We start from the raw sequence: 17,957 nt of genomic DNA, 5'->3' as shown, positions 1-17,957 counted from the left end.
ATAAACTTGTGGGCACTAAAGCTGTACAAACACAATGTTCTGCGAGCAGTGAGCATGTCTTCTGCAACATTTACAGGCTAAGGAGCAGATATTATTCAATTTCCACGATTCTGAATTCAGATAAACTGCAGCGAAGGATGAGAGCTGTTTTCTTGAAAGTGTCGTGCGAGGTAATGTGGTGTAGTAAAGGGGCATTTGTTAAATGGATTGGAAAAAAACATGTTCACAAAAGCTGAACACTGGACCCTTATTAGCAACAAACAGCAAGCTCCTCCTATTTAAATACGGTAAACCTACCGAGAGGAGACTTTACATGCTGCTGTTCATTAAAGTGCTGTTAACTGGAAGGGTTTTCAGAAGTTTTCACTGAGGGGAGCCAATCAGGGGTATATCCAACAGTGATGTGTTTACTGGGATAACTGAGCAAAGCTGGATTAACAAAAAAGCAAAACAGACACCTTCCCAGGGAACCCAGATCTTCAGGTTTCACTCCAGATCACAGGTGTACAACCCCTCACACTCAGTCTTTAATTGGTTCAATTTGCAGAAATCTAATATTAATAATACATTCATCATTTAGGAAGTTGCATCAGTTTTGCTATCAAGTAATCAAAACACGAAAAAACTCAGGTAAGGTCCTACATCGGGTAATTCTTTTCTTTTATATGTTCTATGTCTTGTTTTGTTTTTTGCTTGGTTGATTGGGGATTTTCATGTGTGTGTGTGTGTGTGTGTGTGTGTGTGGGGGGGGGGGGGGGGGGGGGGGGGGGGGGCTTTTCGGGATGAAAATCAGTCCATAACAAAACAAGTAACAATTGTGGAAGAAAAACATGTTAAAAGTTAATATTTTAATTTAAAAAAAGAAATTAACTGAAATTAACAAGTTCTTAATGTCATTGTGCCTACCTTATTGTGAGCTTAAACGACAGGGGCATCTGTGTCTTTTCCTGTATGGTTGAGTGGCAGGTCTTAAATCTCAGCATCCGTTTTAACAGTACGCCTACAGTCATTAGTCACCACGATCACAGATGTGAAATCTGTTCGCAGTCCCAGTCTGACTGTATCTGTTAGCATCACAGCTCAAGCGGCACTGATTAGCTTTTGTATTTAAAAATAATTAATTATTGCAACAACAGACCAAATCTGTCAAGTCAGCATGAAATAACAGTTGCTGGATGCTAATAGCCATGAACCAAACATGTTAGATTGATGATGAGTCATTTTAGAAGGTATATGAGTGTATATGAATCACTAAATGATCAGTACTGACATACATAGTTAGTAATGATCACCTCCATTGTTATAAGAAACATGTATCAGCCATATGACCTGACTTAAATCCTCTCTGTGCATTTTATTGACTGTGTCAGTTGATTTGGTAACTTTTATAAAGCCTTCAGGGACTTTAAAAAAAAGAGCCTTGCCTCAAATCTGCCAACTCCAACAAAACCGTCTTCTCTTTGAAGAGATGAATCTCAAGTTGTGCTGCTCTCTGTGTTTGGGGCTCAGCTGTGTCCAGTGGCTGTGATGCATGAAGCCAGTAGAAAGCCATAGAAACAGATGTAACTGCATAAACTGTATTATGAAAACAACATGTTCACTTGTTATAAACACTTAGTGTAAAAAAAAAGCCACCTTAATTCTTTGGTTTGATTTACCTGAAAGAACTGGATTTCTTTCTTTCTTTCTTTCTTTCTTTCTTTCTTTCTTGTTGTGGATATTTGGACATGAACTGCAAAATCTAAGCTTTTATTTTTACACACCACAGAGTGACATCTATTTTACCAGAACAATTTTTTAAAAGCTGCCTTCCAGTGATCTGTAACAAACTGTTAATGCTGAATGTAACTTGCTTACATACTTTTATTTTAAATGTACATGCTAATTATTCCTACAGCCTAGATGTTTGCTGCTGAAAATGTCCTTAAGACCACAAGAGGGCAGATGTGGCTTACATTTACAAACAGCCATGTGCTGAAACCAACATGTGAGTTCCTCTGCTCAGCCTCTGAGGCTGAAAGCAAAATGGAGAAAAAGACATCTGGGCTGACTGTATGTAAAAATTATTGAAGTCTGTTTGTGGATGATTGGAAGGGGGTTTATATCCTCTTTTATGTTGCACCACGTCCTCCGGGGCTGTGTCAATACTGACTGAAGCAGCTCAGCACCATGGACAGAGATTCCCTTCAGCACCACGGACAGCACCGTCCCGTGACTCTTGAACATAAGGACAGGATTTTATTTATTTGTTTGTTTTTTAAAACTGAGGAGTAGATCGCACATTAAATGGTGTAGTTCGTAAGTTGTGGGAGGAGATAACCTTACTGTTTGATTATGCGTTGCGGGCTCTTTATGGGTCACCTTCTCACACAAGCCACAGCCGAGAACAAACGTGAGAGAGCTGGACGATTCAAAGAGATGCGGCTATGTGGGATTTCCTCAGAATGGGGGTTGGGGGGTTCTCGGGATGAAGGAGGGGGGAGGAGGATTTCGCAATCTTTCTCCCATTACAACATGAATCGCGTCAGCGCAAATACGTCAGAAAGGGGGGTAAAAGGGGAGGGGTGGTGTTTAACCCCTTCCCCCCTAAATTGTGCCTGTGAATTGCCTAAATATAATATACTGCTCGAGGAAAATCACGAGTCCATCTGAGGTCATCGTGACTCTGATTGGCTGAGGATCTTTTGCTGTAGTCATAAAATCCGAACATCCATGATAAAATAAAAAATAATTGAATTAAATGGAAAAAAAACTGTTATACTAAGACACGCGTAATAGTCGTCCTGTTGAGTTACTTTTCACAGTAATTAGTTCTACATAAAAAATGTTTTACTTCTGAGAATATCATTAACTTTATTCTTTATGTTTCTGGTAAATAGGGCACGATCTCATTAAGCATCACCATGAATCAGTCCACCCCTACCTCTCGCACAAAGTGGTATCACCCTGATATCACACTCGTGTTGCACATAGCATGCCAATATGCCAAAGAAATGGTTAGATTACAGACAAGAGTCTAGTCTTATCTATCTGAGATAATCTGAGATTACTGTAAGTGAGCTGAATGCAGAAAACAGTTACAGCTGAAGTTGCAGAAATCCATAAAGCACAATATGTGGTTACATTTGTCACTTAAGGCATTTTAAATGGTTATATGCCAGACTGTGGTGTGCAGTACAGCAAATAAAACACTTCGGGTACATGTTATAGTTTAAACAGTACAAATAAGAGTACAAAGGCATGCACATTGCATAAGAAATATTTCGACATATTATATGGTAAATATTTATATAGCGCTTTACTAGTCCCTAAGGACCCCAAAGCGCTTTACATATCCAGTCATCCACCCATTCACACAGGTGATGGCAAGCTACATTGTAGCCACAGCTGCCCTGGGGCGCACTGACAGAGGCGAGGCTGCCGGACACTGGCGCCAACGGGCCCTCTGACCACCACCAGTAGGCAACAGGTGAAGTGTCTTGCCCAAGGACACAACAGCTAAGACTGTCCGAGCCAAGGCTCGAACCGGCAACCTTCCGATTACAAGGCGAACTCCCAACTCTTGAGCCACGATCATCCCATATATAAAGCTCATATATTAAAATGGGTCAAACCTACCATTTTCCGGTAAGATTATAGCAGATTCTTAAATTTGCAGGTTAATTGCATCCAAAATATATAAGACAATGGTGCCTCTGCTTAACATATAGAAAAAACAACAGATAAGCAAAAGTTTTATTTATTTTTTTTACATATAACTAATTTTTAATATTCAAATTGTATTTGATTAGCCATGTTATTATTTAATCCACTGAAATTTGCATCATATTGTCTTGTTCTTTATGTTAAAGATGTGTAATTTATAGGGGATTAAAAACATATTCTGGCGATTGTTAACTGGGTATTAATACAAGTCAGAATGGCTCTTGGATAAGTGGAAGGTGAGATGTTCCAGCAGTTAAATCAAAAATGGAGACCAGCTATAGAAAAACTGAGCTCTAGCAGTTTTTCATTTAATAAAAGTTCACAAACAGAAAGTGATAGATAGATAGATAGATAGATAGATAGATAGATAGATAGATAGATAGATAGATAGATAGATAGATAGATAGATAGATAGATGGATGGATATGCTCAGCAGAGTATGTAGTATGTCCAGAGAAGAAACGTAGATTTTCATGTATTTATTGTCCTAATGACACATGGTGTAACTATTGCAAAAAAAGTGGGCGAGGTAACGTGGAGTGGCCCTTTTTTCCTTGCTGTGACACATGAGGGGATCAATAGGCAATGGTGGAGAGAGGAGAGGGGGAGGGGGGTGTGGGGGGGCGTGATCGTCTCAGCCGCACTGTGAAGGGGGCCGTCCCTGTTGGTGGAGATCTGCCCGAGGAAGGCCCACCTAGTGATCATTTGAAGATATCTCCCATTTAGACGGTAGTTTGACTCGACTGTATCAGAAGGGGACAAGTCGAAGGCTATTTGTAAATAGGTAAGAACACGTTTTTCTACTGCTTAATCCAGTATTATTATTATTCCTGAACATATAGAGGTCACCTCCGTTTGAGAGCCATGTATGTGAGCGTCGTCACTGGAATGTTTGCACCGTGCTTGAAATACTATTAAATGCATTAAAAAAAAAATACTAGTAATGATCGTGATATTTTTTTTTCTGTGTACTGTTTGTTTGTACGTGGAAGATAATGCACGTACAAAAGACACAAAAGCCAGGGGCGGAATGTGAACGTGGGAATCGGTCGACGTGAACTGGTGCATATTTTAATCATTGTTGCATCCTTGACCTGCAGCATCCAGGATGGGACTCGGAGGGACGTGTGTAATGCCAGAATGAAGAATACCAGCTGTTAGTCTGCTTCATCGCGATGTGCCCCCCGCGTGTAATCGGGCAGCCTCGTATCGCTTCCACACCACACAATTCGTCGCTAAAACCGTTATTCGTGCAGAAATCCTATCTTACACCGCGTTTCCCTTCCCCCAGCAACGCCATGTAGCTCTTGGAAATAGATGCCACCTTCTATCGTAATACGCCGTGCAGTCCTTTAAAAAAGGGGGCCCGGCGCAGTCATCCTGTCATCTTTCTGCTACTAAGAGTAGCGTTACAGACGAGCAATAATTAATGAGTTGCCTGCTGGGTTAACCATTTCATTGAAATATTTTTACCTCTGAATATTTCATGCATCGAGGAGGGTGTGAGGGGGAGAAAAATGGGGTTGAATGCATGAGTGAACAGAAGGTTTTTACTACAGCCTGATGGCTGGAGTGTGGCTGTCACGATCCACCACAGGAGGCGGTGCTGCCTTCTCTTCTCATAATGTATGCTCTAATATTAGACTGGAATATATAAAGGTTCATAAAAAATGGATGGGAATAAAATAATTACCCTCCCGTATTAATAATGAGGCTTTAAATGTGTATAAATAAGACAAAGGCTGCACATTGACTGACATCAGCTAATGGTGCTTCTCTCCACAGTAGCTTGGCCAAGATGGATGTGTTTATGAAGGGTTTGTCTAAAGCGAAAGAGGGGATGGCTGTGGCTGCAGAGAAGACCAAGGAAGGAGTTGCAGTTGCTGCTGAAAAGACAAAGGAAGGAGTCATGTTTGTAGGTAAGATGATCACAAATGTATGCTTGCAGATTATTTGCATGCAAATTGTACACACGCCTGTTATCGTCCCGCTACATGCAGGAGCAGCTGTAGAAAAGCTCAAGGAATATTTTATGACTTAGATCATGCAGTATACATCCTGAATCAAATGCTTCAATTATACAGTAGCTCTTCTTACTAACTGTGTAAATCTCTTATACAGGAAACAAACAAGCAGGAGGCTGAACGCATTGTTCGCCTATATATGTTTGTCTTTGTTTGTTCTCAGTTCACAGTTAAGGGACAATATTACAGCTATCCATAGCTCATTGTGTGCAGAAAGTGCATCCAAGTGCCTTCCTTTGATAAATCCAGTGTCGTTCACTTGAGTGGCGGCAGTATAATGAACCAGCCAGCCTCTGAGCTGATCAATATTTTTGTTCTAATGTTGCAAGCCGATTTGGTGTAAAATACCACAGCGTATCAAAAATGAGTAATCCAGCCCTGACTCTCAATTTCAGCAGAATAATAGTAGTGAACTCTGTTTCAAAGTATTTCGTTGTGACGTAGAAGTGTGTGATACAAGGAATCTGGGTGTCCTTGTGGCCTGTCTAGGTTATGGGAAGGAGATGGAAATAGGAGTGGGGGTGGGGCAGCTGATGGTGGGAGCAGCTCCTGCAACATGCCTGTGGATTGGATAGCAGCAGATTGTAAAACAGTGTCAGCAGTCTCCTCCTAGGGACAAACAGACCCTAGGAGGAGCAGGCCTGCTTTTTGTGCTTTTCAGTGCTGGCTAACTTGTCATTGACAGCCTGCAACTAACGAGCAAATCTGTCTGCTGATTTAAAGTGTAGTTGTCAGATATGCAGCTTGCATCATTAACCCAATCTATATCACTTGGTTTCAATCATTAATTAAATAGATGTAGCAATGGAGGGTGATAATACGGTATTTCTCAACATTTAAAACATTTAAATCATTTTCTGTTATGCTGTAAAGGTAGTGCTAATAAATTACTCAAGTAATCAGTGTAATTCATTATGTACTGGTGTCAGTTAAGATTTAATATCCCAGCATTTTTGTTGATAATCTGATGATTTAATGTCTCAAAAAAATTAATCAAAAGTCACATTTTCAGCAGTTGTTCTTATTTTACTCATTTGAGTTGTACAGTTTCCATGATCTTTTATTCTAAAATTTACATTGGTGTCTTCAGATTGGCTGCTTTCTTTTAATCAACATACCAAAAACCAGAACGTGTTCTCTGTGTGAATACATAAGATGAGAAGAGCAGCAAATCCTCACGACTGGTAGAGGATGCCACAAGTGACTCGCGCTGTTAATCAAAAGAGTTGCTGATGAGTTTCCATTGATCGACAAAGTGATTTATCAGGTGCACTTCAGCAGTCTTTATTTGCAACTTTCCCCATCTTGTTTGTGATGACAAATAGTTACTTACGTATTAGTCGGGAGATCAGTGTGACTCAGGAGACGCGGAGCAGGCCTGCTTGGAATTTATTTTGTCAGCTGCTGAGTTGTTGTGAGAGGAACCAAATTTCCAGTGACAGGCCTCCTGCTTGTTTTACAGTCACCAGCTTGTATAATTGATTCCGCAACAATATGATGGGTTACAACATCGAGCACACATCCAGCACAGGTTGTCAAATGTGTTCGCATTTCGGTGGAATCTCATTATCTTACACATTTAGCATAGTGTCCCTGTCACTGATCAGCACCACCAAACGTATCAGACTGTAGTCAAAACATGTGCAGAACCAATTTCATCATGTCCTTGTTAACGCAATGGCAGGAAAGGCTCACTTCTGTGGTGTCTCTGTGGTTCTACATGCCGCTGTTGAATATGGTGGTGCCCTAGAAAGCTGTATGTGATATGCTTGACAGTCCCTCATGGAGGAGGGGTAAGAGTGATCTAATAGGACTGTGGCCCACCTTTTGACAGCTGCTACTGCTGCTGCAGCTGCAAACCACCCAACCACCTGAACTGAGCAGTCAGGCTGAGAAAGGCAAGCAGAGGTGGGAAAGAGAAACCCCTATAGTATAGGATGCTATTCATAAAGCATCTGTTTCCTATTTTTTTATGACAAATTAGTATTTTTTTACAGCATCACATTAAAAACTGTTTTTATTTTGCAGACCCTTGCAGTCACACAGCATCAGTCCGACCATATGGAAATTTAGTTTACACAGTTATCGCTTTTGCTAACATTTGCAGTTCAAAAAAATAGCGTTTATCTGTAATCGGTTTCAACTATATCATTTCATTAGTGCTAATTTGTTCCATCCTTCTTTTCTTTTTTTTACTTAAACACTACAAGAAATCATTATCAACCCTTTTTTCCTGATGATGGAAAATGTTGCAGATGTTTTGTTGAATCCGTAGTCTAAAAATATCCAAAGTCAGTTTGTGAAGAATAATAATTCTAATATCATTTGGCAATCACACCTGCAGCTATCTTCCATTTGTGCTCCATTGCGCAATAGCTGCAATTTACCAAAGCCAAACTTAAATGGAGGCATCACTCAGATGTACTGTATGCTTTGCTTTGAGGCTCGCCTTTTGAAGAGTGGCTTCTGTACTTCATTATTTCTGCTCTTTTTTTGTTGGTTTTTAAAGGCCCTCGGGGACCAATAAGTCCACTGACTGTTGCACAATAAAGAGGATGACAGGGCTTGAGTGATCAGAACTGGATGGGGCCTGCAGTAGATTGCCCCAATAGCATGATGGAGTACAGCGTGTAGATGGATGACAACTGCCAAAGAATATGGATCAGAGGACTGAACAGTGGCTTGGTTGTGGTTTAATAAGTCCTTACAATAAACCAAGAAGCCCGACTACTGTAGCCACCACTGTTCTCCAGGACCTGAGGCAAACAGTGAAAGATAAACAAAAATGATATTACAGTATTTATGAAAAGTAATTGGTTGGCGGTGATGGTCCAAATGTAATCATGTTAATTCAATTTCAGTTTATCACAAGAGGTTTTCTGGACTCTGGAACTTACTGCAGCTTTTTGTCATGTCGACATATAGCACTGGAGGAACAGTATATTAGGAACTGTGCTATCAGGTGGATAATGCTACACTCACAGTAGGAAAACAGTGGCTGGAGACTGCAGTGTGACCAAATTAGTGCAAGCATGTGCAGTGAACCTGTGATCTCATTGCCTTTGCAACAGTTGTGTCGACGACCAGCTGCAGTCAGTTGCTGTCTTCAAAGGGATCTTGGTGCATCAAGATGCAATAAAAAGGGAACAGGAGGGAGTCAGTGTGCTGCTAGTTTGCAAATGTGGTCAAGTTAGCAACTGTTTGCAATTTATTTGTTATAATTAATTAAATCAAATAAACAATCAAAAATCACACCTCTGTTGCCATGTACAAACACAGAGACTCCGAATCTTCCACAAATAGTGATGTAATTGCTGTAGAACCATGATTTAATTGCAAAATGATACGAATGATTGCTTCTGTATAGGAATATATACAGAGTACGGTCAGCTGGGTTGAGTGCCCTACTGAAAAGAGATGTGTTGCAGATGAGTTGCGCTCATCGGTGCTGATTGTAGCATGTTGCTTATCTAACTGCTTTTATTAAATAGATAAAAAATGATTTGCAAACAATTGCGAATCTGTCTGAGAGTGATTGCAGCCAATCTGAGTCACACCACAACTGTTTGGAGGGAGGTTGTTTACCACCAGCTGATCTGTGCAATCGCTATGTTATCAAAAGTTAAGGGTTTTCACACAACCACAGTTTAACAGTTGGTCACCAGTTTTTTTTATTTTGCCAAATGCAAAAAGAAAAAAAAATCAATGCAATCACTGGGCAAACACTGAGCTTACCTAGTTGCAGAGACGTTGCCCTCTTCGTTTTTGTTTTTGTTTTGTTGTTGTTGTTGTTTTGTTTTTTTTTTACTTTTCAGTAGTAAAGAAAAGTACATCGCTTAAAAATGACAAATTTTAACAAATAATAAGGGCAGTCAGATTCAGACTTGACAATCATTTTGATGATTTCATTTAAAGCCATTTGTTGCATTGCTTTTGTCATTAGCATCAGAGAAGTGTAAAGTTATAGCACCTACACACGCATGCGCACACACACATTCACACGAAGAAAACTAATCTCCAAACTTCAAATAGTTAATTATTTGTAAAAGAATCTGTGCCTTTTCTGACTACAGTTTGCTTTTTCTCAATTCAGGTAGCAAGGCCAAAGACAGCGTGGGCACAGGTGAGTTTCCCATCTGCTCGTTACCTCTTTAAATTTCTGTTAACTGGAGTTCGAAGCCTGGTTTCATTACAGTAGTAAAATACTACTGATAACTGGAAAACGGCTAATTTGTCATGTGTAAGTGGTTGTTATGTCCAGTAGTGACATAAGAAGCAACGGAGGACCACAGTCATGCATCTTTTTAATCTATCTGCATTTGTCTCCCTCTCTCTCTCTCTCTCTCTCTCACTATGTGTGTGTGTTTGTGTGTGTGTCTCCAGTGGCTGAAAAGACCACCGGAGCTGTCGGGAACATCGTCGCTGCTACCGGCTTGGTGAAGAAGGACGAGTTCCCAGCTGACATGAACGTATGTGCTGCACGTCCTTACAGTGTAACACGTTGCTTTGTTGCCTGCAGTGAGGCAGAATAGCAGCACTGCATAGTGTTTAAACACACAGGAAATAAATTACCTGTGAACTTGAATTAGGAGTACAGCATTGTTGCCTTATGTGGGATCAGTATTGCATTACAACAAGTGGTGGAAAAAAAAATTTAAACTATTATATGAATGTCATAAGTCTTTAAATTAATTTTTTTTTTCATTAAAAAAAAAAAAAACTTCAGCTTGCATAATTCCTGCAAAATAAAGCATAAAAAAAAAAGAAAATAACATTTTCATTTAGAAGGCATCCATTATAAGATTAATAGGATACACTTAAAACATTTATTTATGATATACCTTACTTTTTATGTTATTCTTTATCAAGCTTTATTGTTGCAATACAGCAGTTCATTTCTACAATATTGGTGGACTTAAGAGACTTGGACTTAAAAAGGAAAATAAAAGCAGAAGACATCATTCTAGTGTCCAAAAGTAGGGAAGCCTCAATTTTCCTATGATGCATTCTCTTATCCATGTGTGTCTGCCAACTTAACTTTGCTTTGAAAAACTGGCTTTTTATGGAAATTTGATCTTTGAGCACAAGCTGAGATTTGATATCTTTAGAAGGAATTCTGTACAGTTTTTACAGGTTGTTTGGCATTCAATGAGTAAATCAAACTGAACGTGCATTACTAGTAGGGTGCACTCTTAAAGATATTCATATTATGACAAACTACCCAGTGTGCGCTAACAATGCAGCAACTTACTCTTATAAGTGACCGGCTTTATTTAGGTCTGCACATGTGCCGGAAAACAAGTGGAAAACAAAAATCTGTTCCAAACGTATGCCTCAATTAGAGCTGGCAACTTGCGCCAAGTTGCACTCATAAAAGCCTGGATAGGATCGTGATGACAGCAGAGCCAGATTTAGACAGCAGGGTCAAATCTGATGAATCTGCATGTCACTTCAAAACAGAATTACTAGTGTGCATTTGGACTGTTTCATTCTGCCGCTGTCAGCAAAAGCATGCACTGTACTAAATGTATATTTCCTGTCTGCACGAGTTTGCTCGTGTCTTTGGTTTAGAGGAATAGTTTTCCATCTGCTGAGGATGAATACTACACTGGCAATTGCTTTTATACAGTTATTATAAAAGAAAAAAACTGGAGATGACTGAAATAGACTTGGGCTTTGTTGCTATATACTCATTTCATTGAAGAGGACTTCTCCAGTCTGCTCTGCACACAGAGCTGCATTCAATGATTATTAAGGATGCAGATCACTGTTCAGGTGTCTTATGACAGAAACAATCTCTCTGTGGGACTATCACCTCTCTTAAAGCAAACACTGCTTTTCCATTAATGCCCTACCCCCACTAACATCACCGAATGCTCTTGCCCATTGACCTCAGTGTCACCCCTTCTATCCCCTGCTTTTATCATTTTTTTTAGGCACTCTGATATTATTATGCAAGGAAAGGCACAAAATCAAGCTGACTTGACACAGCAGCGGTGAAACCTGCTTATAGCAAAGTTTGGACATTTGAGTGGCACATGCTGTGTTAGGATGCTTCTTTTCTATTGTTTTCCTTCCCTTTTAATGACCTGGAGATGCGCTGTCAGTATGTTGACATTTTGTCTATCTCTGTCAGACTGTCAGTGACACAGTGAGGTCCTCATCCGGTCCTAAGCCTTCATCACTCAGAGCTGGACCCTCTCCACTGACTCGCTAATCTAGTAAATCTGACAGCCTGCTCTAATAGGCTTCTCGAAGGCGTTATCTGAGTGATAAAGCTCCTCATTTCAGCACCCTCACAACAGACTGCTAAACTGTTGACACTGTGATCAAATGCACACAGCTACTTTTTGAGTTCAGTTTTGGCTCTGTTGGGCTCTAATCACAAAATTTCCCTTGCACAACCCATTCAGGTGTCACATTTTATAACATTTTATAAAAGCCTTGCCTTGTCTTATCCTTGACTGAATTAAAATTCGTGACCAATCAGAAATACAGATGCAAACAGTCTATTTCATGTTCACTTTTTCTCAGGCAATGATCCATCTGATTAGGGCTGTTCTAGCAATAGTTTTCCCATTGTGCAACCTCGACCATGCTAATCGTGTTGGTGGGCATACAGCAATAACAAGCCTGAGACAGCACACAGGATTACAGGCTGTTCTTTCCTGACCTAATTGACTTGATTAGTGCTGGGTTTAAAAATAAATGTGTGGTGCTGACCCACTAGCTTTGTTTCAGTGGAGCTTTATCTGTTTAAGAAAGCTCTCAGAAGCACTCATCACATGTCGTATGTCCACACAAACCATAGTGTTACACCTGTGTTATACAGATTTCTTTTCTTATTGCTGGTAAAGCAAAACAGCAATGATCTGATCTTACAAACAAGTATCACTCAGGTGTGTGTTCCCCACAGCTGAAAATAGTCCCCATCAAATTTGATATTTTTCTCCTGTTTTGTTCCTGTTTGAGTGAGTTTACTACTACCCACCATTGAGAAGGGCTGTTTTAGAAAGTGATTCTTTTTTGAAATTCACTTTTAAGTGGAAGAAAGAGACAGTTTTGTTTGTGCAAGCTGCTGCGGGGTGGTTCCGTAAGAAGGAAGTACTGACAGATTAATGGACTTTTCTATCTGCACACTGTGCCAGCCTTTTCCTCACACTCCAGTCCCACAGCTCAGTGTCTGCAATAGACTTGCAACAAGACCAAGACTTTAAATCCATACTAACAGCTCTGTATGGCCAAAAAGCTACAGTCAGAATCATGCCACAAACTCATATATAGCATATACTCTTTATAATGTGCTCATTTCAAGCAGTTGATCACCATTTTCGTTTAGGGTTCTTAAATGTTATGCTCACACTGTCAAACAAATCTCACTCAAAAATAGAGCAAGTCCCTACTTCACGGAAAACGCTGGCTAAATATGTTAACAGGACAAATGTTTTGTTTGTAGCTTCTGGCTGTTTGTTGGAGTCATTATATTATATTATATTATATTATATTATATTATATTATATTATATTATATTATATTATATTATATTATATTATATTATATTATATTATATTATATTATGAAGGTTCTGACTTTCCAGAAAGAGTTTTTTACCTTCAATACACTGTCACACCACTGTCACAGGGTTGTTTCATGAAGCACAGCATATGACTCAGATTGATGTTTTTTATGGGATTCTGTCAATCTGTAGGGGACAAAATATCTAAAGAAAACTCTATTGCAGTCCATTAAAAAGTTTCAAAGTAGTGAGTCAGGCAGAGCAATTGTGTCACCCATAGAGCTCTTCAGTTAGCTGAAATCCCACAAGGTTGTCTAATTGTTCAGAAGTGATTTCTAGACTCCTCAGAGAATTGAGAAATTGGACAAACCAAGAAATGTAGTTTTCTCAACCTTGTCTTTTGCAGAACAGACAACCAAAATTGAGAAAAAATGGTACTGTACGGCTATACTTGCAGTACGTTTTATGATTTAATTATTACCAGTTTAACTGTGCCTTGAAAGAGCATTAAAAAATGTCATTTTTGAGAATTCCCTGATGGTAAAAAAAAATAGGTTGACAGTGTATTAATGACGACGTATCTGTATGATTGCTTCTGTTTCTGTAAATCTTTCCTTCTCTGTATCTCTTTATGTTTGTCTCATTTTCTAGCCTGAGGAGTATGGGCAGGAGGCCATGGAGGGCCAAGGAGAGGCAATGCTGGAGCCAGAAGGGGAGACATATGATGAGTCCCAGCAGGTAATCAGCCTACAATACGCAAAGTGTACACATGGCTCTGCTCTGTCATCAAAGTATCACAAGAATCAGCTTTTGAATTGGACTATAATTACATTACAGATCATTTTTGTGTAAAACCCTTTAAAAAAAACTGTGGAGTAGTGGACATCAGGCAGAGATGAGTCCATTCACTTACCGTAGATTGAGGTTCATCAGTATTCACGAGCTCTGCATGGATACACATTTTAGCTGTATTGGATTTCAATGGCACTCCACTTTTGCCCTCCACTTGTGTCCCACACAAACACTACAGCTCACGCTGAGGTACTTTTTTCCTTTCTGTGGAAATGATAACAGAGGACTTAACAAGCCAATTGCCACGCAGCTAGTACAGTGAATATAGCACCACCTACTTTCACTGAGCGTTGGGTGTGTGTCCGTGTGCACGAAGGAGGTATGTGAATCTGACACAGATGGTTATTTTTGGAATTTGGCTGTCAGGGGCGAGACAAACTGTGCAGAACTGATGGCTTTGAGTACAGATTTTAAATAGCGATGGTAGCATATAAAAATATCATACAGTGTACATAATGTCAAAGGGCTGATCGTGCTAGTATGAGAGCACTGATCCTGTGTTATTGCCACTGAATATATACGTTTTCTGAAGCGGGTGAAATAAGATTTATTTTGAGATTTTATGTGATTTCCAATAATAATATATTCTGTGTGTTTACTTTAATAATCCTTAGCATCAGTGGAGTCTTGCACTAGTTGGGAAAAGGAGTAAACCCGAGGCGTTCCCTGAGATCCAAATTCAAAGTGAATTTCTCCACGGATGTGTATCATCCTTGTCCTCCTACTCCTCCGTGTCTCTTTCCCCTCCCCCATCTTTTGCTATACCAGCGGTGTGCAAGCTCGGTCTGAATGGGTGTGGTGATGACGCTCTCTGCCTTCATGCATTGTGGGTAATGTCAGGGTCTCCCTGCATTGCTGTAAATATGGAGTCTGAGTGCTGCAGAGTGAACGAAGCCATCACTGGGAGGATCTGAAAAGAAATCTGTGTCATCCAGTATCACTCAAGGCTTTGTGAATACATTAGATGACATAAGACTGTTGGAGGCTGTGTTATTTATTTATTTTTTTTATGATCATGTGTGGTGGAGGCGTGTGCAGGCTTGCAAGGATATGGAGAGTGTGCTCACGATGCGCATCCTCGATGTAAGTGCAGTGTTGTGCTGCCCTCTGCAGGCTTGAGAGAAGCACTGAAGGAACAGATGAGCTCAGCTTCAACAAAGTGACATCATTACCGTCTGCTGAGACTAATAAACTCTGTATCATATATTCTGCTAAATCACATTAAAGCTGAATATTATTTTAGATGTAGATTTACCTTTAGAGCTTCTGTGTGCTGCAAATTTTACTGGCCATCCTCATAAAAAAACTTGCTCTTCTTTTCCCCAGGAGAGCCAGGACTACGAGCCAGAAGCATAAGAGCATCAGTCGAAGCCACCGTCCAACCAGCAGCACAATAATATTTCTAATAATAAAAAGGACAAATGCTGAAACTATTACAATTATATTCCTGTTGCAAAAAAAAAAGAAAAAAACAATAAAAAAGACAAGCATTCCCACTGAAAAATGTTCTTCCTTCAAGACAAATCTTTTATTATTATATATTGTAAATGTCATGTTCTTAATGTAATGTGTTGGGTGTAGGTATTTATTGAGATGTAGGATTTGTCCTCACGGTCTCATTTCCTTGATTCCCTCCCAATGAAATGAGACCAGAACCAGGGCTTGTGACTTTGTACTTGTGTGTATCTGTATTTAGAAATGTGCAATAGATGTTCATCATCTTCCAATGAGACATTGGGAGTGGTAAAAAATAAATATGACCGGTTGCAAGCAGATATGAATACAATAATATCCTCCTAAGTGTCGACAATGCCTGTTTGTGGAATTCTATTTTTCTTTTTGCATTTCTTTGGAAGTTTAATTTGAACGTTTCTTGAAGTAAGAGTTTTTTACATTGTATCTTTATGATTGCTTGTGAAATCATTCCAGTAAACTATCTGTTAGAAACTGACAGAGTGTACACGTTTGTTTGTGTGGGTGTGTGGGTGTGTGTGTGTGTGTGTTTGTTTGTGTGTACTGAAGATTTTATCAAGTTAAAGTCAATATATTATGTCTTGGAATCATAATGGTTGTCATAACAATATGTGCTTTAAATTGCAGGACTTGTCAATATAAAGGGTTACATGTTAAGCCAGACATACAAATCCTCTGTAAATAAAAGGTTAAAAAATACACATTTGTTAGCGTTGTTTAATAATGTGCAAACTCATTTACTGCGCTGATCGCTCATCGCATTTTAAATCTTTTCTAAAGTTGACCTCAATAAGAATCTATTATGCGTCGCCCTCGCATGTTTATCTTTTTTGCTCACTCTTGTCTGGGGTTTGATTAAAGGATGTGTAAAATCTGCTGAGTAGGCTCTGGCCATTGGCACAATGGTGCCATATTTGGGATTCCAGTCTGATCGTGCCTCTTTGGGTGGGTTTTGTTTTGGTTAATCCAGCTGGAACGTGCAGGCTCGGTGGTGCCGGGCTCAAGCCGAGGGTATTAAACAGCTGCTCCTGCCGCTCTCAGGTCAGAAGGGTGTGTGGAAGCTGCAGGGACAAAGACAGGAGCCATGGCATCATTCAAGAAGTCCTTTGAGGGCCTGAAAAGCACGAGCCACTCAGCCGCTAAAGGAGTCACAGACACTGCAGGTACAGACCGGTGGCTACAAGGTGATACGATCGACATCAGACCTGGAATCAAAAGAGTTGTACTGCAATTAATACAGCATTTTATTTTTCTTTCTAAGAGATTTTGCAGTAAAATGAAGTTTAAAAGCTGTCAGTCACTTTAAAAACCTGTGATGCGTTTCCAGTGCAGGCAGCTGAGGAAGCCGTGCAGCAGGTGGCAGACTCCTCCAAAGAAACAGTCAACAAAGGTAAGGCGCACATTCATTCTTTCTAGCATCATATACTGTAATTAGTTGGTGTTTACTGAGGCATGGATGGCAGACACAAGCTGTCAGTCATATTACTGCCAAATTAGATGTTTAATTGCTAATAAAAGCAGAGCAGTTAAAAGGAAACATGAATTGTAAAAATGAATGCAGTCAAAATAGAAATATTGGAATTATTATAACAGTATGAATAAAATGCAAATTTTATATTGTTTAAAATTAGTTTTAGAAATAATTCCTCGGGTTATTAGAAAAATTTGAAATGTGGAGAAATATCATATTTGACAATCATACAAATGAATGCACTGTGAAAATATTAGTTGAATATTTTTTATTCAACTCTATCCAGTTGAATATTAGCTGAATATTAGAGGATTTGTTGCTTAGCTTACTTCTCTTCTGTTCTGCTCTGACTTATCAAAGCTGCTGAAGAAACCAGCAGGCAGACTCAAGCAGCCATAGGAAAAGCTGCGGGCAAGGCCACGGACACCATCAAGGAGTTTGGGCAGAAAATGGAATCTAAATGATCCCTAAAGAATGGACACTTGTAGCTGAAAGTTAAGCCAACTTGTCTGATCACCCCCTTCAGGCAGGGGAAACTGTTGGGATGGAATTATGCAAACCATATAAACTATTTTTAAAAAGATATAAACTATAGTTATCGATATATATATATATATATATATATATATATATATATATATATATATATATATATATATATATATATATATATATATATATAGAGATAGATAGATAGATAGATAGATAGATAGATATATAGATATATGGATACATATATAGAGAGAAAGAGACATATGGCTTTACGTAGCTAACATTCCAGAAGAAATGTTTATAAACTGTCTTTTCTAATTTTCCATTTGTGCTTTTTTTCTTCTTTTTCTTTTTTGCTTTCTGCCTGTTTTTGCGAAATAAATGAATTCCAACACCTCTTACGGGTTCGTAAAATGTGATATCC

The 17,957-nt window shown here is 39.3% G+C and overlaps 2 protein-coding genes across 3 annotated transcripts; both read left to right on the top strand.

Annotated features, from left to right (window-relative positions):
• The first annotated feature begins 4,251 nt into the window (after nucleotides 1-4,251).
• On the top strand, nucleotides 4,252-16,269 carry sncb (synuclein, beta). Of its 2 annotated transcripts, none has more exons than XM_026189521.2 (6): nucleotides 4,252-4,489; nucleotides 5,494-5,624; nucleotides 9,823-9,852; nucleotides 10,113-10,198; nucleotides 13,897-13,983; nucleotides 15,424-16,269. In XM_026189521.2, the coding sequence occupies exons 2-6, from the start codon at nucleotides 5,504-5,506 to the stop codon at nucleotides 15,451-15,453; spliced, it is 354 nt and encodes a 117-aa protein (XP_026045306.1). In that variant the 5' UTR covers nucleotides 4,252-4,489; nucleotides 5,494-5,503; the 3' UTR covers nucleotides 15,454-16,269. The 2 variants fall into 2 exon arrangements, with proteins under 2 accessions (XP_026045306.1, XP_026045296.1); XM_026189511.2 differs by having other exon boundaries at nucleotides 4,315-4,489; nucleotides 5,491-5,624.
• Nucleotides 16,270-16,572: 303 nt separating this feature from the next.
• On the top strand, nucleotides 16,573-17,934 carry adirf (adipogenesis regulatory factor). Its single transcript, XM_080287920.1, has 3 exons — nucleotides 16,573-16,733; nucleotides 16,898-16,960; nucleotides 17,402-17,934. Exons 1-3 carry the CDS (start codon nucleotides 16,655-16,657, stop codon nucleotides 17,503-17,505), a joined length of 246 nt encoding a protein of 81 aa, XP_080144046.1. The 5' UTR covers nucleotides 16,573-16,654; the 3' UTR covers nucleotides 17,506-17,934.
• The last annotated feature ends 23 nt before the right edge of the window (nucleotides 17,935-17,957 follow it).

The sequence above is a fragment of the Astatotilapia calliptera genome, chromosome 2 (genome assembly GCF_964374335.1).
Source record: "Astatotilapia calliptera chromosome 2, fAstCal68.1, whole genome shotgun sequence".
NCBI lineage: Eukaryota > Metazoa > Chordata > Actinopteri > Cichliformes > Cichlidae > Astatotilapia > Astatotilapia calliptera.
This window is presented reverse-complemented; position numbering and strand designations above follow the sequence as displayed.